General features: G+C 46.0%; 1 protein-coding gene across 4 annotated transcripts in view; it reads right to left on the bottom strand.

Annotated features, from left to right (window-relative positions):
* SLC12A7 (solute carrier family 12 member 7) overlaps positions 1–16,044 on the bottom strand; it is a 327,938-nt gene that overhangs the window by 174,605 nt on the left and 137,289 nt on the right. For all 4 annotated transcript variants that reach the window (XM_039524891.1, XM_039524892.1, XM_039524894.1 and 1 more), the window contains exon 2: positions 11,244–11,338. In XM_039524891.1, the coding sequence (XP_039380825.1) occupies positions 11,244–11,338 (95 nt within the window). The remainder of the gene's footprint in view (positions 1–11,243; positions 11,339–16,044) is intronic.

The following is a 16,044-nucleotide window of genomic DNA, read 5'->3' as shown; positions in this document are numbered from 1 at the left end:
CAGAACTGCTGCTTAGCCAGTCGGTCCCGAGCCTGTAGCAGTGCATGATATTCTTCTATCCTAAGTGCAGGACTCTGCACTTGTTCTTGTTGAACCTCATCAGATTTCTTTTGGCCCAATCCTCCAATTTGTCTAGGTCACTCTGGACCCTATCCCTACCTTCCAGTGTATCTACTTCTCCCCTCAGCTTAGTGTCATCTGCAAACTTGCCGAGGGTGCAATCTATCCCATCATCCAGATAATTAATGAAGATGTTGAAAACAACCGGCCCCAGGACTGACCCCAGGGCACTCCACTTGATACTGGCTGCCAACTAGACATCAAGCCATAAATTGCTACCCGTTGAGCCCGATGATCTAGCCAGCTTTCTATCCACCTTATAGTGCATTCATCCAATCAATACTTCTTTAACTTGCTGGCAAGAATACTGTGGGAGACCATATCAAAAGCTTTGCTAAAGTCAAGGTATAATGTCAGGGGGATTGAAGTCTGCAGGAGAACCAGGGCGTGGGATCTGGAAACTTCTGTTAGTTGTCCAAAGAAAGCCTCATCTTCCTCATTCTCCTGGTCTGGTGATCTACTGAAGATGCCCACCCCAACATCAGCCCTGTTGCTCTCACCTCTAAACATAACCCAAAGACTCTCAACAGGCTTTTCTCCAGTTTCATACTGGAGCACTGAGCGATCATACTGCTCTCTTACATACAGTGTAAATCCTCCACCTTTTCTCCCCCACCCGTCCTTCCTGAACAGTTTATACCATCCATGACAGTGCTCCAGTCATGTGAATTACTCCACCAAGTCTCCGTTATTCCAATCACATCACAGTTCTTTCACTGTGCCAGGACTTCCAATTCTTCCTACTTGTTTCCCAAGTTTCTTGCATTCATGTACAGGCACCTAAGATAACGAGCCAATTCCCCTACTTTCTCAGTATGAATCAGTATGAATCAGGTGGTCTCTCCAGCTGCATCCTCCTCCTTGTTTTTCTTACTTGTTTATCCCACTTCCCCACTCACCTCAGGGCTTAGGTGTCCATTGCCCCGTGAAAGCTCTCCTCACTAGGTGAGCAAGCCTGCCTGCGAAGATGCTCTTCCCTCTCTTTGTTAGGTGGATCCCATCTCTTCCTAGCAATTCTTCTTCCTGGAAAAATGTCCCATGGTTGCAGAATCCAAAGCCCTCTCTCTGACACTACCTGTGTAACCACACATTTACTTCCACAATTCGATGGTCCCTACCTGGGCCTTTTCCTTCAACAGGGAGGATGTTCAAATTCCTTTATCCTTCTTCCCAGAGCCACATAGGTTGCAGTGACCCACTAAAGGTCATGCTTGGCAGTATCATGGGTGCCCACATGGAGAAGTAGGAAGGGGTAGCAGCCCAAAGGCTTGATCAGTCTCAGCAGACACACCCTGAATTCTAGCTCCAGGCAAGCAGCACACTTCTGGAGTTTCCTGGTCAGTACGGCAGATGGATAACTCCATCCCCCTTAGTAGGGCATCCCTGACCACCACCACCCGTCTCCTCCTCTTAGGAGTGCTGGTCGGGGAACCCCCATCCCTAGGACAATTAATCCCATTCCTTCCGGTCAATGGGGTCTCCTTCTGATCCCTTTCCTCAGATGACTCTTCCAAACCATTCTCCTCCATAGTACCTGTGCAGAGAGCCTGAAAACAATTTCTTAGCTCTATCTGCATTGGGAGTCCATGGATTCTCCTCTTTCTTCTTCTGGAGGTTACATGCTGCCAATTTTCTTCCCCATTCTGCACTGCCCTCTCTGATTCTTCAGCATGCTGTGCCTGCAGTGCCAAATGCTGACTTCAATCCAGAAAGTCTTCATTTTTTCTGATGCAATGTAGGGTTGATACTTGGGTCTCTAGTCCTTTAACCTTCTCCTCCATTGGAACAACTTACCATCACTTGCCCATTACTTGAAGTCTTTAAATCAAGATTGAATGTCTTTCTAAAAGAGATTCTGTACCTCAAAACTGAAGTTATAAGCTTGAGACAGGAATCACTATGTGAAATGCTATAGCCTACATATGTAGGAGGTCAGACTAGAATAGATGATCCTAACAATCTTAAAATTCTGTGACTCTACTAAATGCTAGTCTCTTTAATTATCAATGTTTAACTGAAAACAAAGAGTAGAGGTAGCTCATTGAGCTCAGTGCAATCTCTGTCAAACAATGGATCCCATATCAATGTTTCCATTCAGGCCACACTGAGAGTATTGATGATTTGTAAGAGCATGAATCGGATTTATGGAGGGCATACAGAAAATGAAATAGTAAGGAAGCAGGTTGGGCTGTGATCCTGGGAAGTAAAAGTCATTTCTAAGAGCCCTGTAATCCAATGTCCCTTTGATGCATTAAAGCTGTTTAGTGAGGCCTCAGACACAGCAATAAGGTAAGCTTCAAACCAGACCAAACTCCCTATATGAACATTTTTTTCCTCTCTTTCCTTGGGGCAAGAGCTATGAAGACAATGGTATGGATCAAAAGCAGCCCTTTTGCTCATTCCCTTCATCTACAGGGCAAAGGGTTAATTCTTAGCATCCTCCTGAGGTTCCAAACATAAGCAGTTTCTCTAGCTCCTCCTCCAGTAAACAAAAGCTAGCCAGTCTATATCTTCTCTCTTATTGGGAACAGGTTTGAAAGACTACACTTAGTGTGGACTAAAACTACTGAGGACAAATTGTATTTTATATGATACAATGTAGCTACTTTTCACATTTCATGTTCCTTCCTTAATTTTCTTTGCTCTCTCCCAATACACATCTCTTTGGGACTCCTTCAATATCTTCTTGACTGCGTGCAATTTCACCTGTCCCGCCTTGAGAGGGTACCTATTTCAGTTTTCCTGGGCCAAGGTATTCAAACATAGGATCCTAAAATTAGGAATTTAAATCCATAAATAAGTGACCGGGTTTTTAAAAACACAAAGTACTCAGTAGCTTCCACTGAAGTTAATGGAAGTCTACATATGGATTTAGAAGCCTAATTTTAGAATCCTATGTTTGAAAACCATAGCCTTGGATTCCCGAAAAGAGGATGGGCACACACTCCCAGACCTAGACTGATCTCCTTTGTAATCAGCAGTAAGATTCTGGGTGGAGCACCTCTCTCAATCAAGAAAATCTATGACTATTTCCATGAGCTACAAATCTCCAAAAAGCACATCTGAATGTCTCAATACATAATTTCCTCTTTGCAGTTCATAGTGGGGAACCTGTGTTTGCAAGATGTGGCCCTTCCTCTGGTCCTTCCTTTGGTCTACCTTTGAACTATAATGTGGATAGAAAGCTGGCTAGATTTTCGGGCTCAACGGGTAGTGATCAACGGCTCAATGTCTAGATGACAGCTGGTATCAAGTGGAGTGCCCTAGGGATTGGTCCTGGGGCTGGTTTTGTTTAATATCTTCATTAATGATCTGGATGATGGAATGGATTGCACCCTTAGAAATTTCTCTGATGACACTAGCTGGGGGGAAGAGGTAGATATGCTGGAGGGTAGGGATAGGGTCCAGAGTGACCTAGACAATTTGGAGGATTGGGCCAAAAAAAAAATCTGATGAGGTTCAACAAGGACAAGTGCAGAGTCCTACACTTAAGATGGAAGGATCCCATGCACCACTACAGGCTGGGGACCAATTGGCTAAGTGGCAGTTCTGCAGAAAAGGAACTGGGGATTACAGTGAAAGAGAAGCTGGATATAAGTCAGCAGTGTGCCCATGTTGCCAAGAAGGCTAATGGCATATTGGGCTGCATTAGTAGGCACATTGCCAGCAGATTGAGGGAAGTGATTATTCCTCTCTATTCGGCAATGGTGACCACATCTGGAGTATTGCATCCAGTTTTGGGCCCCCCCTACAGAAAAGATGTGAACAAATTGGAGAGAGTCCAGCGGAGGGCAATAAAAATTATCAGGGGGCTGGGGCACATGACTTACGAGGAGATGCTGAGGGAACTGGGGTTATTTAGTCTGCAGAAGAAAAGAGTTGGGGAGGGGGGATTTGATACCAGCCTTCCACTACCTGAAGGGGGGTTCCAAAATGGATGGAGCTAGGGTGTTCTCAGTGGTGGCAGATGACAGAACCAAGAGCAATGGACTCAAGTTGCAGTGGGGGGGGGGGGGTCTAGATTGGATATTAGGGAAAACTCTTTCACTAGGAGGGTGGTGAAGCACTGGAATGGGTTACCTAGATAGGTGGGGGAATCTCTATCCTTAGAGGTTTTTAAGGCCCAGCTTGATAAAGCCCTGGCTATGATGATTTAATTGGTGTTGGTCCTGCTTTGAGCAGGGTATTGGACTAGATGACCTCATGAGGTCCCTTCCAACCCTGATATTCTATGGTTCTATGATCATGCCTTTGGAATGGCAGCTGAGAATGGCAGACCATGCATAGTCTTTGAATTGTCAGACTCAGAATTAGTAGATATACAGAGAGAATTACATGAGAATGGAATGTTATACTCTGTGATAGTCATAAGTCTTGCTTCAGAATAGATCTACATTTTTACATACAGAAATAATTTACAGAATGTTCAAACATATTTATTGTGTCATGCCCCTACCTTGAGAATTATCATCAGGCAAGGGAGTTTGAAACAAACAAAACAGTTGATGTTTAATAACTCTTTACTGCAGCTCCAATTGTCCCTAAGGCATATGCTTTCTCTTCTAATAGACACTGAAAAGCAATATGTAACTCATCTTCATCCAACTCATATCTTATGAAAACCTTAATGGTGACTTCAGCAATGTTAATGTAGAATAACTCTCAATCTCAATAGACAAGAGAGTAGGAAGGTAGCAATAGGTTTTGCATAAAAGTGCAAGTGAAGCCTTCTCTCTTTTCCCTCTTATTTCTATACTATTAAGGTTTCGTGGATAGGCTCAGTACCGATACAACCTTAACTGTCACTAATTGACCTTAAGTGTCACTGAACAGTGGGGTTTTTTTGTGTGTTAATTTATATATTAAATAGGGATGTCAATTAATTGCAGTTAACTCACGCGATTAACTCAAAAAAATTAATTGTGATTAAAAAAATTAATCGTGATTAATCACACTTATAGCAATAGAATACCAATTGAAATTTATTAAATATTTTAGGTGTTTTTTCTACTTTTTAAATATTGATTTCAATTGCAACACAGAATACAAAGTGCACAGTGCTCACTTTTCCAAACCCAATGTTCTATGATTCTGAGACATGCTTCCATGCTGATAATTCTCATTAAAAAAATAATTAACTAATTAAATTTGTGACTGAATTCCTTGGGGGAGAGTTGTATGTCCCCATCTTTGTTTTTCCTGCATTCTGCCATAATATTTCATGTTATAGCATCAGATGATGACCCAGCACATGTTGTTCATTTTAAGAACACCTTCACTACAGATTTGACAAAAAGGAAAGAAAGTATCAATGTGAGATTTCTAAAGATACCTCCAGCACTTGACCCAAGGTTTAAGAATCTGAAGTGCCTTCCAGAATCTGTGAGGGACAAGGTGTGGCGCATGCTTTCATAAAAGTCTTAAAAGAGCAACACTCCAATGTAGAAACTACAAAACCTGAACCACCGAAAAAGAAAATCAACCTTTTGCTGGTGGCATCTGACTCAGATAATGAAAATGAACATGTGTCAGTCCTTACAGCTTTGGATCATTATTGAGCAGGACCCATCAGCAGCATGGATGCATTTCCCCTGGAATGGTGACATTTTCTTTTTTGGTGGTTATGAATCATATGAATCATTAGTGCATCTAGCACATAAATATCTTGCAATGCTGGCTACAACAGTGCCATGTGAACGCCTGTTCTCACTTTCAGGTGACATTGTAAATAAGAAGCAGGCAGCATTATCTCCTGCAAATGTAAACAAATTTATTCATCTGAGCGATTGGCTGGCTAAGAAGTAGGACTGAGTGGACTTGCAGGCTCTAAAATTTTACTTTCATGATAAAGAGATTGTACTACAGTACTTTATTAGGTGAATTGAAAAATACAATTTCTTTTGTTTTTTTACAGTGCAAATATTTGTAATAAAAATAAATATAAAGTGAGCACTGTACACTTTGTATTCTGTGTTGTAACTGAAATCAATATATTTGAAAATGCAGAAAACATCCAAAAATATTTAAATAAATGGTATTCTATTAACAGGGTGATTAATCGCATGATTAATCATGATTAATTTTTTTTATTGCTTGACCACCCTAGTTGTAAATATATAGCTGAATTAATATTGCATGAATCCAAATAATTATTCTCATTTCATTTAAAGTGCTTATTATTAAATAGTGCATGGCCTTCTTAATATACAGTTTTACATTAGGAAACAAACAGCTACAATGTGAAATAAATTATAAGTATATAATATAACTTATTATAACTGAGCCACATCCTATCTATAATCTTTCTGTTTCATAATTTTCCTGTCTTAGAAAAAGTCTTGCTTGCTTTGCTGTCTTATAGAGGTAGTATTATTGCTAACCATGATACTAATTAATGGCTTGATCCTGCTCCACTGAAGTCAATACAAGTGCCTAATTTTCAGCAAACACTGCTCTCACTGAATTCAATTACAGTTCTGAGTGCTCAACATATCATAATCTGGTCTTTAAAAAAATCACTGAAGCTTACTTCTATCTTTACATCTACTCGTTTTAATAAATAATTGTGACGCTCTGTACCTCGGGAAAAGACTCCCATGTATGTCATGGCGAGAATGCCTACACTCCAATGCCTGCCAGGGAGAGAATTGTCCAGGTTGTTAGCTGCCAGCAGGTCACAGCTGAACAAGTGACAAAACCAGTTCTATAAGCAAAGAGAAACGTATCCCAGAGGAGAGCCCAGAGAAGGGGTAGGGAATCTCAGAAACTACTGAGGTGGGTGAGGATTCCTGTGACACTGTAACACAGAGAAGCAGTGTACTTCCAAGTATGGGAAGGGCTGAGCAGCAGCAGCTCCAGGCACCAACACTCCAAGCGCATGCCTGGGGCGGCAAGCCGTGCGGGGCGCCCTGCCGGTCCCTGCGAGGGCGGCAGTCAGGCAGCCTTCAGCAGCTTGCCTGCAGGAGGTCTGCCAGTCCCACGGATTTGGCGGCAATTTGGCGACGGATACACCGAAGCTGCGGGACCGGGAACCTCCCACAGGCAAGCCGCCTAAGGCAGCCTGACTGCTGTGCTTGGGGCGGCAAAAAAGCTAGAGCCGCCCCTAGAGCTGAGACTAGCTTCTTTCCAGTAGAAGGCAACATGCCCTCAGGCGCAGGGGCAGGAGAGGTGTTGTCAGTGATTAAGGAAACTGTTCCAGTTATTAGCTGGCAGAGTCCTGCAGCTGAACAAGAGACAGACCCCTTCCTAAGAAGCACATAGAAATGTATTTTGGGAGCGGACCCAGAGGAGAAAATTGGGGAAGGAATAGTGGGGGTACAGGAATGTCTCCTCACTAGTCACTTGGGGCAGGATGCCCAGGACACTAGGAGGATGGATGGGTCAGCATCTGTCCACCCAGGCACTAAGCCTGTGACCCAGGTTTTGAGAAGGAACTATGTGACTGACCTCCTGGAGGGGAGCAGTCATACAGCTGACTTCTCAAGGACAGAGAAAGGAGTGGCAGAGAGTACCCCAATCCAGGTCCCAATTTTTCAGGATGCTATTTCTGATTAGTTTTTGAAAAGTAACCTGTGTCTCTTTATATCAAGATGCAGCTCCAATGCCTGTGATAACAGAGGAGTTGGAACCAGGAAATTGCCAGGTATTTGTGAAAATACAAATGGCCAAACTGACGGGGAGGGGGTGCCTCCCCCCACACTGGTGAGACACAGAAAGCAATTATGGGAGAGCTGCTGAGAAAAGGTGCATCTGATTGAAGGGTAATCACACCTAGCCCAGAGAGCACAGATCACAGCCCTCTAGGAGGCAGGGAAGGACTCAGTGCTGGGAGGAGGAAACACCAGGTAACCCCAAAAAGGGAGCTAGATTTTCTGCATATGTACAGTCCTAGGGTTGAGAGACTGCTCCCGAAAGGGCCAGCCAATGTGCAGGATCCCCCTGAAAACCTCTCTTGCCAGACACTGAGGAACCAAAATTCCAGAAACATGATTAAATCAAGAGCCCACACAGAGGGGAACAATGGAGGGAAGGAAAAGCCAGTGACTGATTACATGGGAGAGAGTCAAAGGACATCATGGGTAATGAACAACTAACCTCAAACTACAGTATCTGAACAGAGGGCGTAGTATCATAAAGATACTTGTAAATGCACATCTGTGATAAAAATTTTTAGTATTAATGTTAAGCTTTGGGGATAAGAATTTTGACACGGATGTTAAACCTTACGAAAATGCTAGTTGTCACAGGGTGTGGGCGAGTCAGGGCCCTGCACCCCGCACTTCCTGCAAATCACTGAGACTCTCAGCCAGCCAGTAAAACAGAAGGTTTATTAGACAACAGGAACACAGTCTAAAACAGAGCTTGTAGGTACGGATAGGTGACCAGACATCTCAATTTTATTGGGACAGTCCCAATATTTACTTGTTTGTCCCGTGTCCCGACCGAACATCAGTCGGGACGCGAATTGTCCTGATATTTTGCACTCCAGCGCACAGGCGGAGGAGGCTCATACCCCCCAACTCAGCCCCAGTCCCAGTCCCGGCCCCACCCTGACTCCTCGCCTTCCCTGTCCCATTGGATCCCTCCCCAAATCCTCGCCCTGGCCCCGCCTCTTCTCCAAGCACGCCGCATTCCTCCTCCTCCCCCCACCCTCCCAGGCTTGCACGAATCAGCTGTATGGCGGCACAAGCGCTGGGAGGGAGTGGGGGGCAGGGAGCTTATCACAGCAGAGAACCCATAAAAAACCTGGTTTACTGTATGTGAATGAGGAAACTGAGACATGATGCATCATGGCTTTTATGGCTGGATGCCAAGAGAACTATAACACAAACTGCCTTCAAGCTAGCCAGTGACTAACCCTCTTGCAGTAAACTAAGAGGGGAGGTGTGACACTCTGTACCTCAGAGGGAACGCCTTACATCCCCATGTTCATTTTTATAAAATGATTGTGTGGTATCCAATGTAAAGTTTGTCATGTTGGGTGTCTTTGGAAGGCTCATGATGCACTGAGCATGATTGTTATAGTGATGTTATACTAATTGTTACAGTAATGTTATAGTAATATTTTAGGTTATAATTTCATGTATATAGTTATGTGGCTGAAAATGTATCCTCATGGCTCAAAGCAAGCCCAGGCAAAAACTCTCCAAGAACAGAGAGGTAGCTCACACCTCATCAGGGCATGTATGGGGCAAACCCAGCCCAGCCTCACAGGAACAAAGGACGCTGGCCTAGGCAACAACAAAAGGATTGGCTGGACTTTGAGTGAGTCACCCCCCTTCCTTTGGTCAGTTTGGGACTGCGATGAGGTAATGCTCACCTGACTCTGGGGGTGGAGGCAAAGCCAAGAGGGAAGAAAGAACATGATAAAAGGGAGAGACGTTTGCCATGCTCTTCCTCTCTCTTCCCCCTACATCTACAGACACCACACCAAGCGACTGAACACTGATCAAAGGGGAGAGTCTGGCTGAAAAGCTACCAGACAGCCTATGCTGAGAAGCATCTAAGGATATGGCTACACTTGCGAGTTGCAGCACTGGTGGAGGCTTTCCAGCGCTGCAATTAGTAAGTGGCCACACCTGCAGGGCACTTCCAGCGCTGCAACTCCCTGGCTGCAGCGCTGGCCGTACACCTCACTCAGCATGGGGAATAAGGATTGCAGCGCTGGTGCTGCAGCGCTGGTCATCAAGTGTGGCCACACACCAGCGCTGTTATTGGCCTCCAGGGTATAAGGGTGTATCCCAGAATGCTTTTAACTAAATTACTCCCTTTGTTTTGTTATGCAGCCTCTCTTTGTTTTGTTGTGAACCTCTGGAGCTCCGTTGCTACCGGAGCTGCTCTACTGGAGCTGCTTATCAGCTCCTGTTTGCTGTGATCAATCTGTGAACAATCAAATGAGATCCTCCTCCCTGCATGATTCACAGGGGTTGAGTGTTTGCATTTTGCTTGACCAGCAGCGAGAAAAGGAGTCATTCACAGGGGTTGAGTGTTTGCTTTGCTTGAGAGAAACGGGGGGAGGGGGTAGAGGGGGGAAAGAGAGTATGTTGGATGCAGGCTGTTTGCAGTTAACAGTAAGGGGGTGGGAAAATTTTCTGATTTTGCACAGTGTCAGTTCCAAAAATCCACTCTCTCTTTCCCCGCCCCGGTCCCTGTCACACTGCCCCACACCCCCCTCTTTTGAAAAGCACGTTGCTGCCACTTGAATGCTGGGATAGCTGCCCATAATTCATCACTCCCAACAGCGCTGCAAATGCTGCAAATGTGGCCACACTGCAGCGCTGGTAGCTGTGAGCGTGGCCACACACCAGCGCTGGCCCTGCACAACTGGACGACCAGCGCTGCAACTACCAGCGCTGCAGATTTGTAAGTGTAGCCATACCCTAAGTTTGTAAGGGCACTGAAAGTGTTTTGCTTGTATTTCATTTGACCAAATCTGACTTATGTTTTGACTTAAAATCTATCTTTATAGTTAATAAATCTATTTGTTTATTCTGAAGCAGTGTGTTTGGTTTGAAGTGTGACAGAGACTACTTTTGGGATAACAAGCCTGATACATATCAATTTCTTTGTTAAATTGACAAACTCATATAAGCTTGCAGCGTCCAGTGGGCATAACTGGATACAGACGGAGGTTCCTAGGGTTGTGTCTGGGTCCGGAGGTATTGGCTAGTGTAATTTGGTTGCACAATCCAAAGAGCAGCTTACATGCCAGAGGCTGTGCGTGAACAGCCCAGGAGTGGGGATTCTCACAGCAGAGCAGGGTAAGGCTGGCTCCCAGAGTCAAGAATTGGAGTGGCCTAGCAGATCACCAGTCCAGACAACACCAGAGGGGAACGTCACACTAATTTGCTTATCAAATAAATTATGAAGTGGTCAAGTTAAGAAAGTTTCTAATCAAAATTAATTTAAAAAGTGATTTTTGATCAGACTTAAAAACATTAACACAATCTCATGGAAACCAAACAATTAAAAGAAACCAATTATGTTTACACATCTTGTACAACAGATTTCTAGTATACAGAGAGCTGCAACTGTTTTTACTTTTCTCACTCTCTAAAAATAACCTGAAATTGCTCTGTAATTTAATCATTAAAATAAGTTATTTTAAAAATTCTGAAAGTTACCTCAAAGAGAGCCATATTTTTCCCTTCATAGATATTTCCTCTGTCCATCTCGGCACTGTTAATAAATGGGCTACTTTCCTTCGGAATCCCATCTCCTGGTGGAAAATAAGAAATAGTTAGAAAACAAAGGAAGCTGAAATGCCTACCTCAGAAAAATTGTTGAAACTTAGATACAGGCTCATTAGCCCAATTTTTCCCCTTATGAAGGCTCTGTGTTGGTCTAACTCATAGTAAAAATAGCCAGACCAATTCACTGACTAACTTAGCTAGCCTTTGAAGCCAGGTAAAAAATGTGGACAAAAAATGTGTTAATATTAGGGTTGTCAAGCAATTTAAAAAATTAACCACAATTAATCATGCTGTTAAACAACAATAGAATACCATTTATGTAACTATTTTTGGATGTTTACTACATTTTCAAATATATTAATTAAAATTACAACACAGAATACAAAGTGTACAGTGCTCACTTTATATTTATTTTTATTACATATATTTGCCCTGTAAAAAAACAAAAAAATGTATTTTTCAATACACCTAATAAAAGTACTGTAGTGCAATCTCTTTATCATGAAAGTTGAACTTACAAATGTAGAATTATTTAAAAAAAATTGCATTCAAAAATAAAACAATATAAAACTTTAGAGCCCACAAGTCCTCTCAGTCCTACTTCTTGGTCAGCCAATCACTCAGACAAACAAGGTTGGTTACAATTTGCAGGAGATAATGCTGCCTGCTTCTTGTTTACAATGTCACCTGAAAGTGAGAACAGGCATTCGCATGGAACTGTTGGAGCTGGCATTGCAAAATAATTACGTACCAGACAGGGCTGGTGTAACCACTAGGAGAACTAGGCAGTCGCCTAGGGCACCAAGGTTTGGGGGCGCCAAAAGTGGTGCACAAAATTTTTTTTTCCACTATTGCTCCCGGCCGGGGGACAGGCTGCTCACAGCCATGTTAGCACCTACCTCTGCGGGCGTCCTCTGCAACCGTGGGCCCCGCCACCTCCCTCTGCTGCACCCCACATCATTGCCCACCCGCATCCCCCCCTCCACCAGCCTGGAGCCGCCTCCTCCCCGAGCCCCCGGGCTGCCGCATCACTCCCTAGCCTGCTCCCTCTGGCTCTGGCAGTCCCAAGGGCTGCCGGCTGCAGATTGGAGCGAGTGACATCATCAACCTGCCAGCAGCTGGCCCTATTCAGGGGCAGCTCCAGTCCCCAGCACTGCAAGGGCGGCAGGCAGGCTGCCCTCAGCGGCTTGCCTGCGGAGGGTCCGCTGGTCCCGCGGCTTCGGAGGACCTCCCGCAGGCGCTTGCGGAAGGTCCTCCAAAGCTGCAGGACCAGCGGACCCTCCGCAGGCAAGCCGCGGAAGGCAGCCTGCCTGCCGTGCTTGGGGCAGAAAAATGCCTAGAGCCGTCCCTGGCCCTATTGACAGCAATGCAGTTGTGGGAGGGGGGCTGGGGGTGGGGGAAAGGAAGAGAAGACCGTGGCCACCGGTACACCTGCGGGGGTGGATCACGGCCCTGCCAGAGGATTAAAGAGCTGCAAAAGTGTAACCCTCCTCAGCATGTGCCACCTTCCAAGGCTTCATCCCCATCCATCCCTGCAGCCCTGTAGAGCCCCATTTTGGGGAAACTGAGGCAGAGAACAGGGACGTGACTTGCCCAAGGTCACCCAGGGAGTCATTGTTGGAGTCCTGCTTTGAACACAGGAGATCGAGGCTCCTAGTTCTGCACTGGCTCAGAGCATTAGACCAGAGGCCTTCAAGCCCTGAGCTCTGCACCTGCCCACACAAGGTATTAATCTGGGATTCAGGGGCAGCACACCGCAAGTTTTCAGTGAAGAAATACGGCTGTCTCAAGCCCTTATGGCTACAAGGAAAATCTTCCAAAGGTGATGGGCGTCTAGCCAACACAGTTCTGTCTGCCTGAGTCTGCAGCCAGCCTGGGACAACAGCTCTAGGAAATGCGGCAGTAACTGTTAAGTCTAATTACGACACCATCAGAGCCAGATTTTCATGTAACATGGGTGACCAGTTGCATGGTGCACAACCACTGTGTGAGCAACTCAGGTTAAGTGCAGCTGAACCCTGGGCAGGCTGCAGCACCCAAGAGATTTTTGTTCTCCCACTGAATGACAGCAGATGCATAGTAACTTTACTAGGTAGAAGTTTAGTGACCACATTAGGGCCATATCCTCCCCACTCCCAGCATTGGACCAACTGCCCCTCATTGTTCTCCTGATTGCTTGTATTGTTATTGATGGGAGATCTGCTGTGGATTGAGGGGTGTATATGCACCTGCCTTTACAGGCTCAGTCCTGGCCCAGCATTTGAAATAAATTGCCCTCAGTTTCAGAGGTACTGAGAACCCTGGAGTTCCCACAGACATCAGGGGAACCACAGGTGCTCAGCATCTCTGAAAATCAGGCCCAGAATGACACTGACGCCTCTGCCCTGGGCCGGAGCTCTCTGAGTAAGGGGCTTCAGCAGCGATTGGCATGGGGCAGAGTAAAACAACCAGGACGGTCATGATGGAGGCTGGAACTCTGTCCTCACCTCACACCTGTGGGGAAGACAGGCCTTCAGACACCCCATCCCGCCTGCATTGCACTTTCCAGCCCAGGACCAAGGAACCATTTCACACCTTAGCGCTGGGGGGAGCTGAAGCCCAGAATGGAGAAGTAACTTGCCTGAAGTCATCCAGTGAGTTGGTGCCAGGGTAGAGAATAGAAGCCAGATACTGACTCCCAGCTCTGTGCTCTGATCCTCAAAACTGCCCTTTCCAGATCCACGTGCAGGAGACCCAAGGTCATTTATTTTCATTAAATATGTAGATTAAACAATGAAATTAATAAATTTTCCAGCCGAACATGTATTAATTCTAATGAACAATGCCACATTATGCAGTATTCATTTCTGAAAGTTTATAATAAGCGATGCTCTGGGGGAGGGGAGGGAGAGGGGAGGCGCGAGGTGGAAGTTTCGCGTAGGGCGCAAAATATCCTTGCACTGGCCCTGGTGCCAGATGCACTAAAGATTCATATGTCCCTTCATGCTTCATCCACCATTCCACAGGACATGCTTCCATGCTGATGATGGGTTCTGCTTGATAACGATCCAAAGTAGTGTGGACTGACGCACGTTCATTTTTGTCATCTGAGTCAGATGTCACCAGCAGAAGGTTCATTTTCTGTTTTGGTGGTTTGGGCTCTGTAGTTTCCGCATCAGTGTGTTCCTCTTTTAAGACTTCTAAAAGCATGTTCCACACCTCGTCCCTCTCAGATTTTGAAAGGCACTTCAGATTCTTAAACTTTGGGTCGCGTGCTGGAGCTATTTTTAGAAATCTCACATCTGTACCTTCTTTGCGTTTTGTCAAATCTGCTGTGAAAGTGTTCTTAAAACGAACATGTGCTGGGTCACCATCTGAGGCCTTGTCTACACTACAGGACTATTTCGAATCTACTTAAGTCGAATTTGTGGATTCGACCTTATGAAGTCGAATTTGTGTATCCATACTAAATACACAAATTCGAACTTCTGAGTCCACATTCACGGGGCCAGCGTCAACTTTGGAAGCGGTGCACTGTGGGAAGCTATCCCACAGTTCCCGCAGTCCCCGCTGCCCATTGGAATGCTGGGTAGAGCTCGCAATGCCTGCTGGGTGAAAAAATGTGTCGAGGGTGGTTTTGGGTTACTGTCGTCATTGAACCGTCAATCACGCCCTCCCTCCCTGAAAGCGCCGGCGGGAAATCTGTTCGCACCCTTGTCTGGGCGGTTACAGTGCGGACGCCACAGCACTGCGAGCATGGAGCCCGCTGCGATCATCGCTGCACTTATGGCCGTTGTCAACTCCTCGCACCTTATCGTCCACCTCTGCAACAGTCAGCTGCTGAGAAACCGGGCGAGGAGGCTCCGGCAGCGCGGTGAGGAGAGTGGCACAGACCTCTCAGAAAGCAGGGTATGCCGGGCAGTGGAGATCATGGTGGCAATGGGTCACGTTCATGGTGTGGAACGGCGATTCTGGGCCCGGGAAACAAGCACAGACTGGTGGGACCGCATAGTGCTGCAGGTCTGGGATGACACAGAGTGGCTGCGAAACTTCAGGATGCGTAAGGGCACTTTCCTTGAACTCTGTGACTTGCTGTCCCCTGCCCTGAAGCGCCAGGACACACGCATGCGAGCAGCCCTGAGTGTGCATAAGCGAGTGGCCATTGCTCTCTGGAAACTAGCAACGCCAGACAGCTACCGGTCAGTAGCGAACCACTTTGGCGTGGGCAAATCTACCGTGGGGATTGCTGTCATTCAAGTAGCCCACGCAATCGTTGAGCAACTGCTCTCAAAGGTAGTGACTCTCGGAAATGTCCAGGTCATCATAGATGGCTTCGCCGCGATGGGATTCCCAAACTGCGGTGGGGCTATAGATGGGACTCACATCCCTATCCTGGCACCAGCCCACCAGGCCAGTGAGTACATTAACCGAAAGGGCTACTTTTCAATGGTGCTGCAAGCTGTGGTGGACCATAGGGGACGTTTTACCAACATCAACGTCGGGTGGGCTGGCAAGGTTCATGACGCGCGTGTGTTCAGGAACTCTGGTCTGTTTAGATGCCTCCAGGCAGGAACTTTCTTCCCGGACCACAAAATAACGGTTGGGGATGTGCAGATGCCTACAGTGATCCTCGGGGACCCGGCCTACCCGCTAATGCCCTGGCTCATGAAGCCCTATACAGGCGCCTTGGACAGTGAGAAGGAACTCTTCAACTACAGGCTGAGCAAGTGCAGAATGGTGGTGAAGTGTGCTT

Source organism: Mauremys reevesii, linkage group 2, assembly GCF_016161935.1.
Source record: "Mauremys reevesii isolate NIE-2019 linkage group 2, ASM1616193v1, whole genome shotgun sequence".
In the NCBI taxonomy this organism is placed as follows: domain Eukaryota; kingdom Metazoa; phylum Chordata; order Testudines; family Geoemydidae; genus Mauremys; species Mauremys reevesii.
Note: the sequence above shows the minus strand (reverse complement) of the source record. Positions and strands in the feature narration are given on the sequence as shown.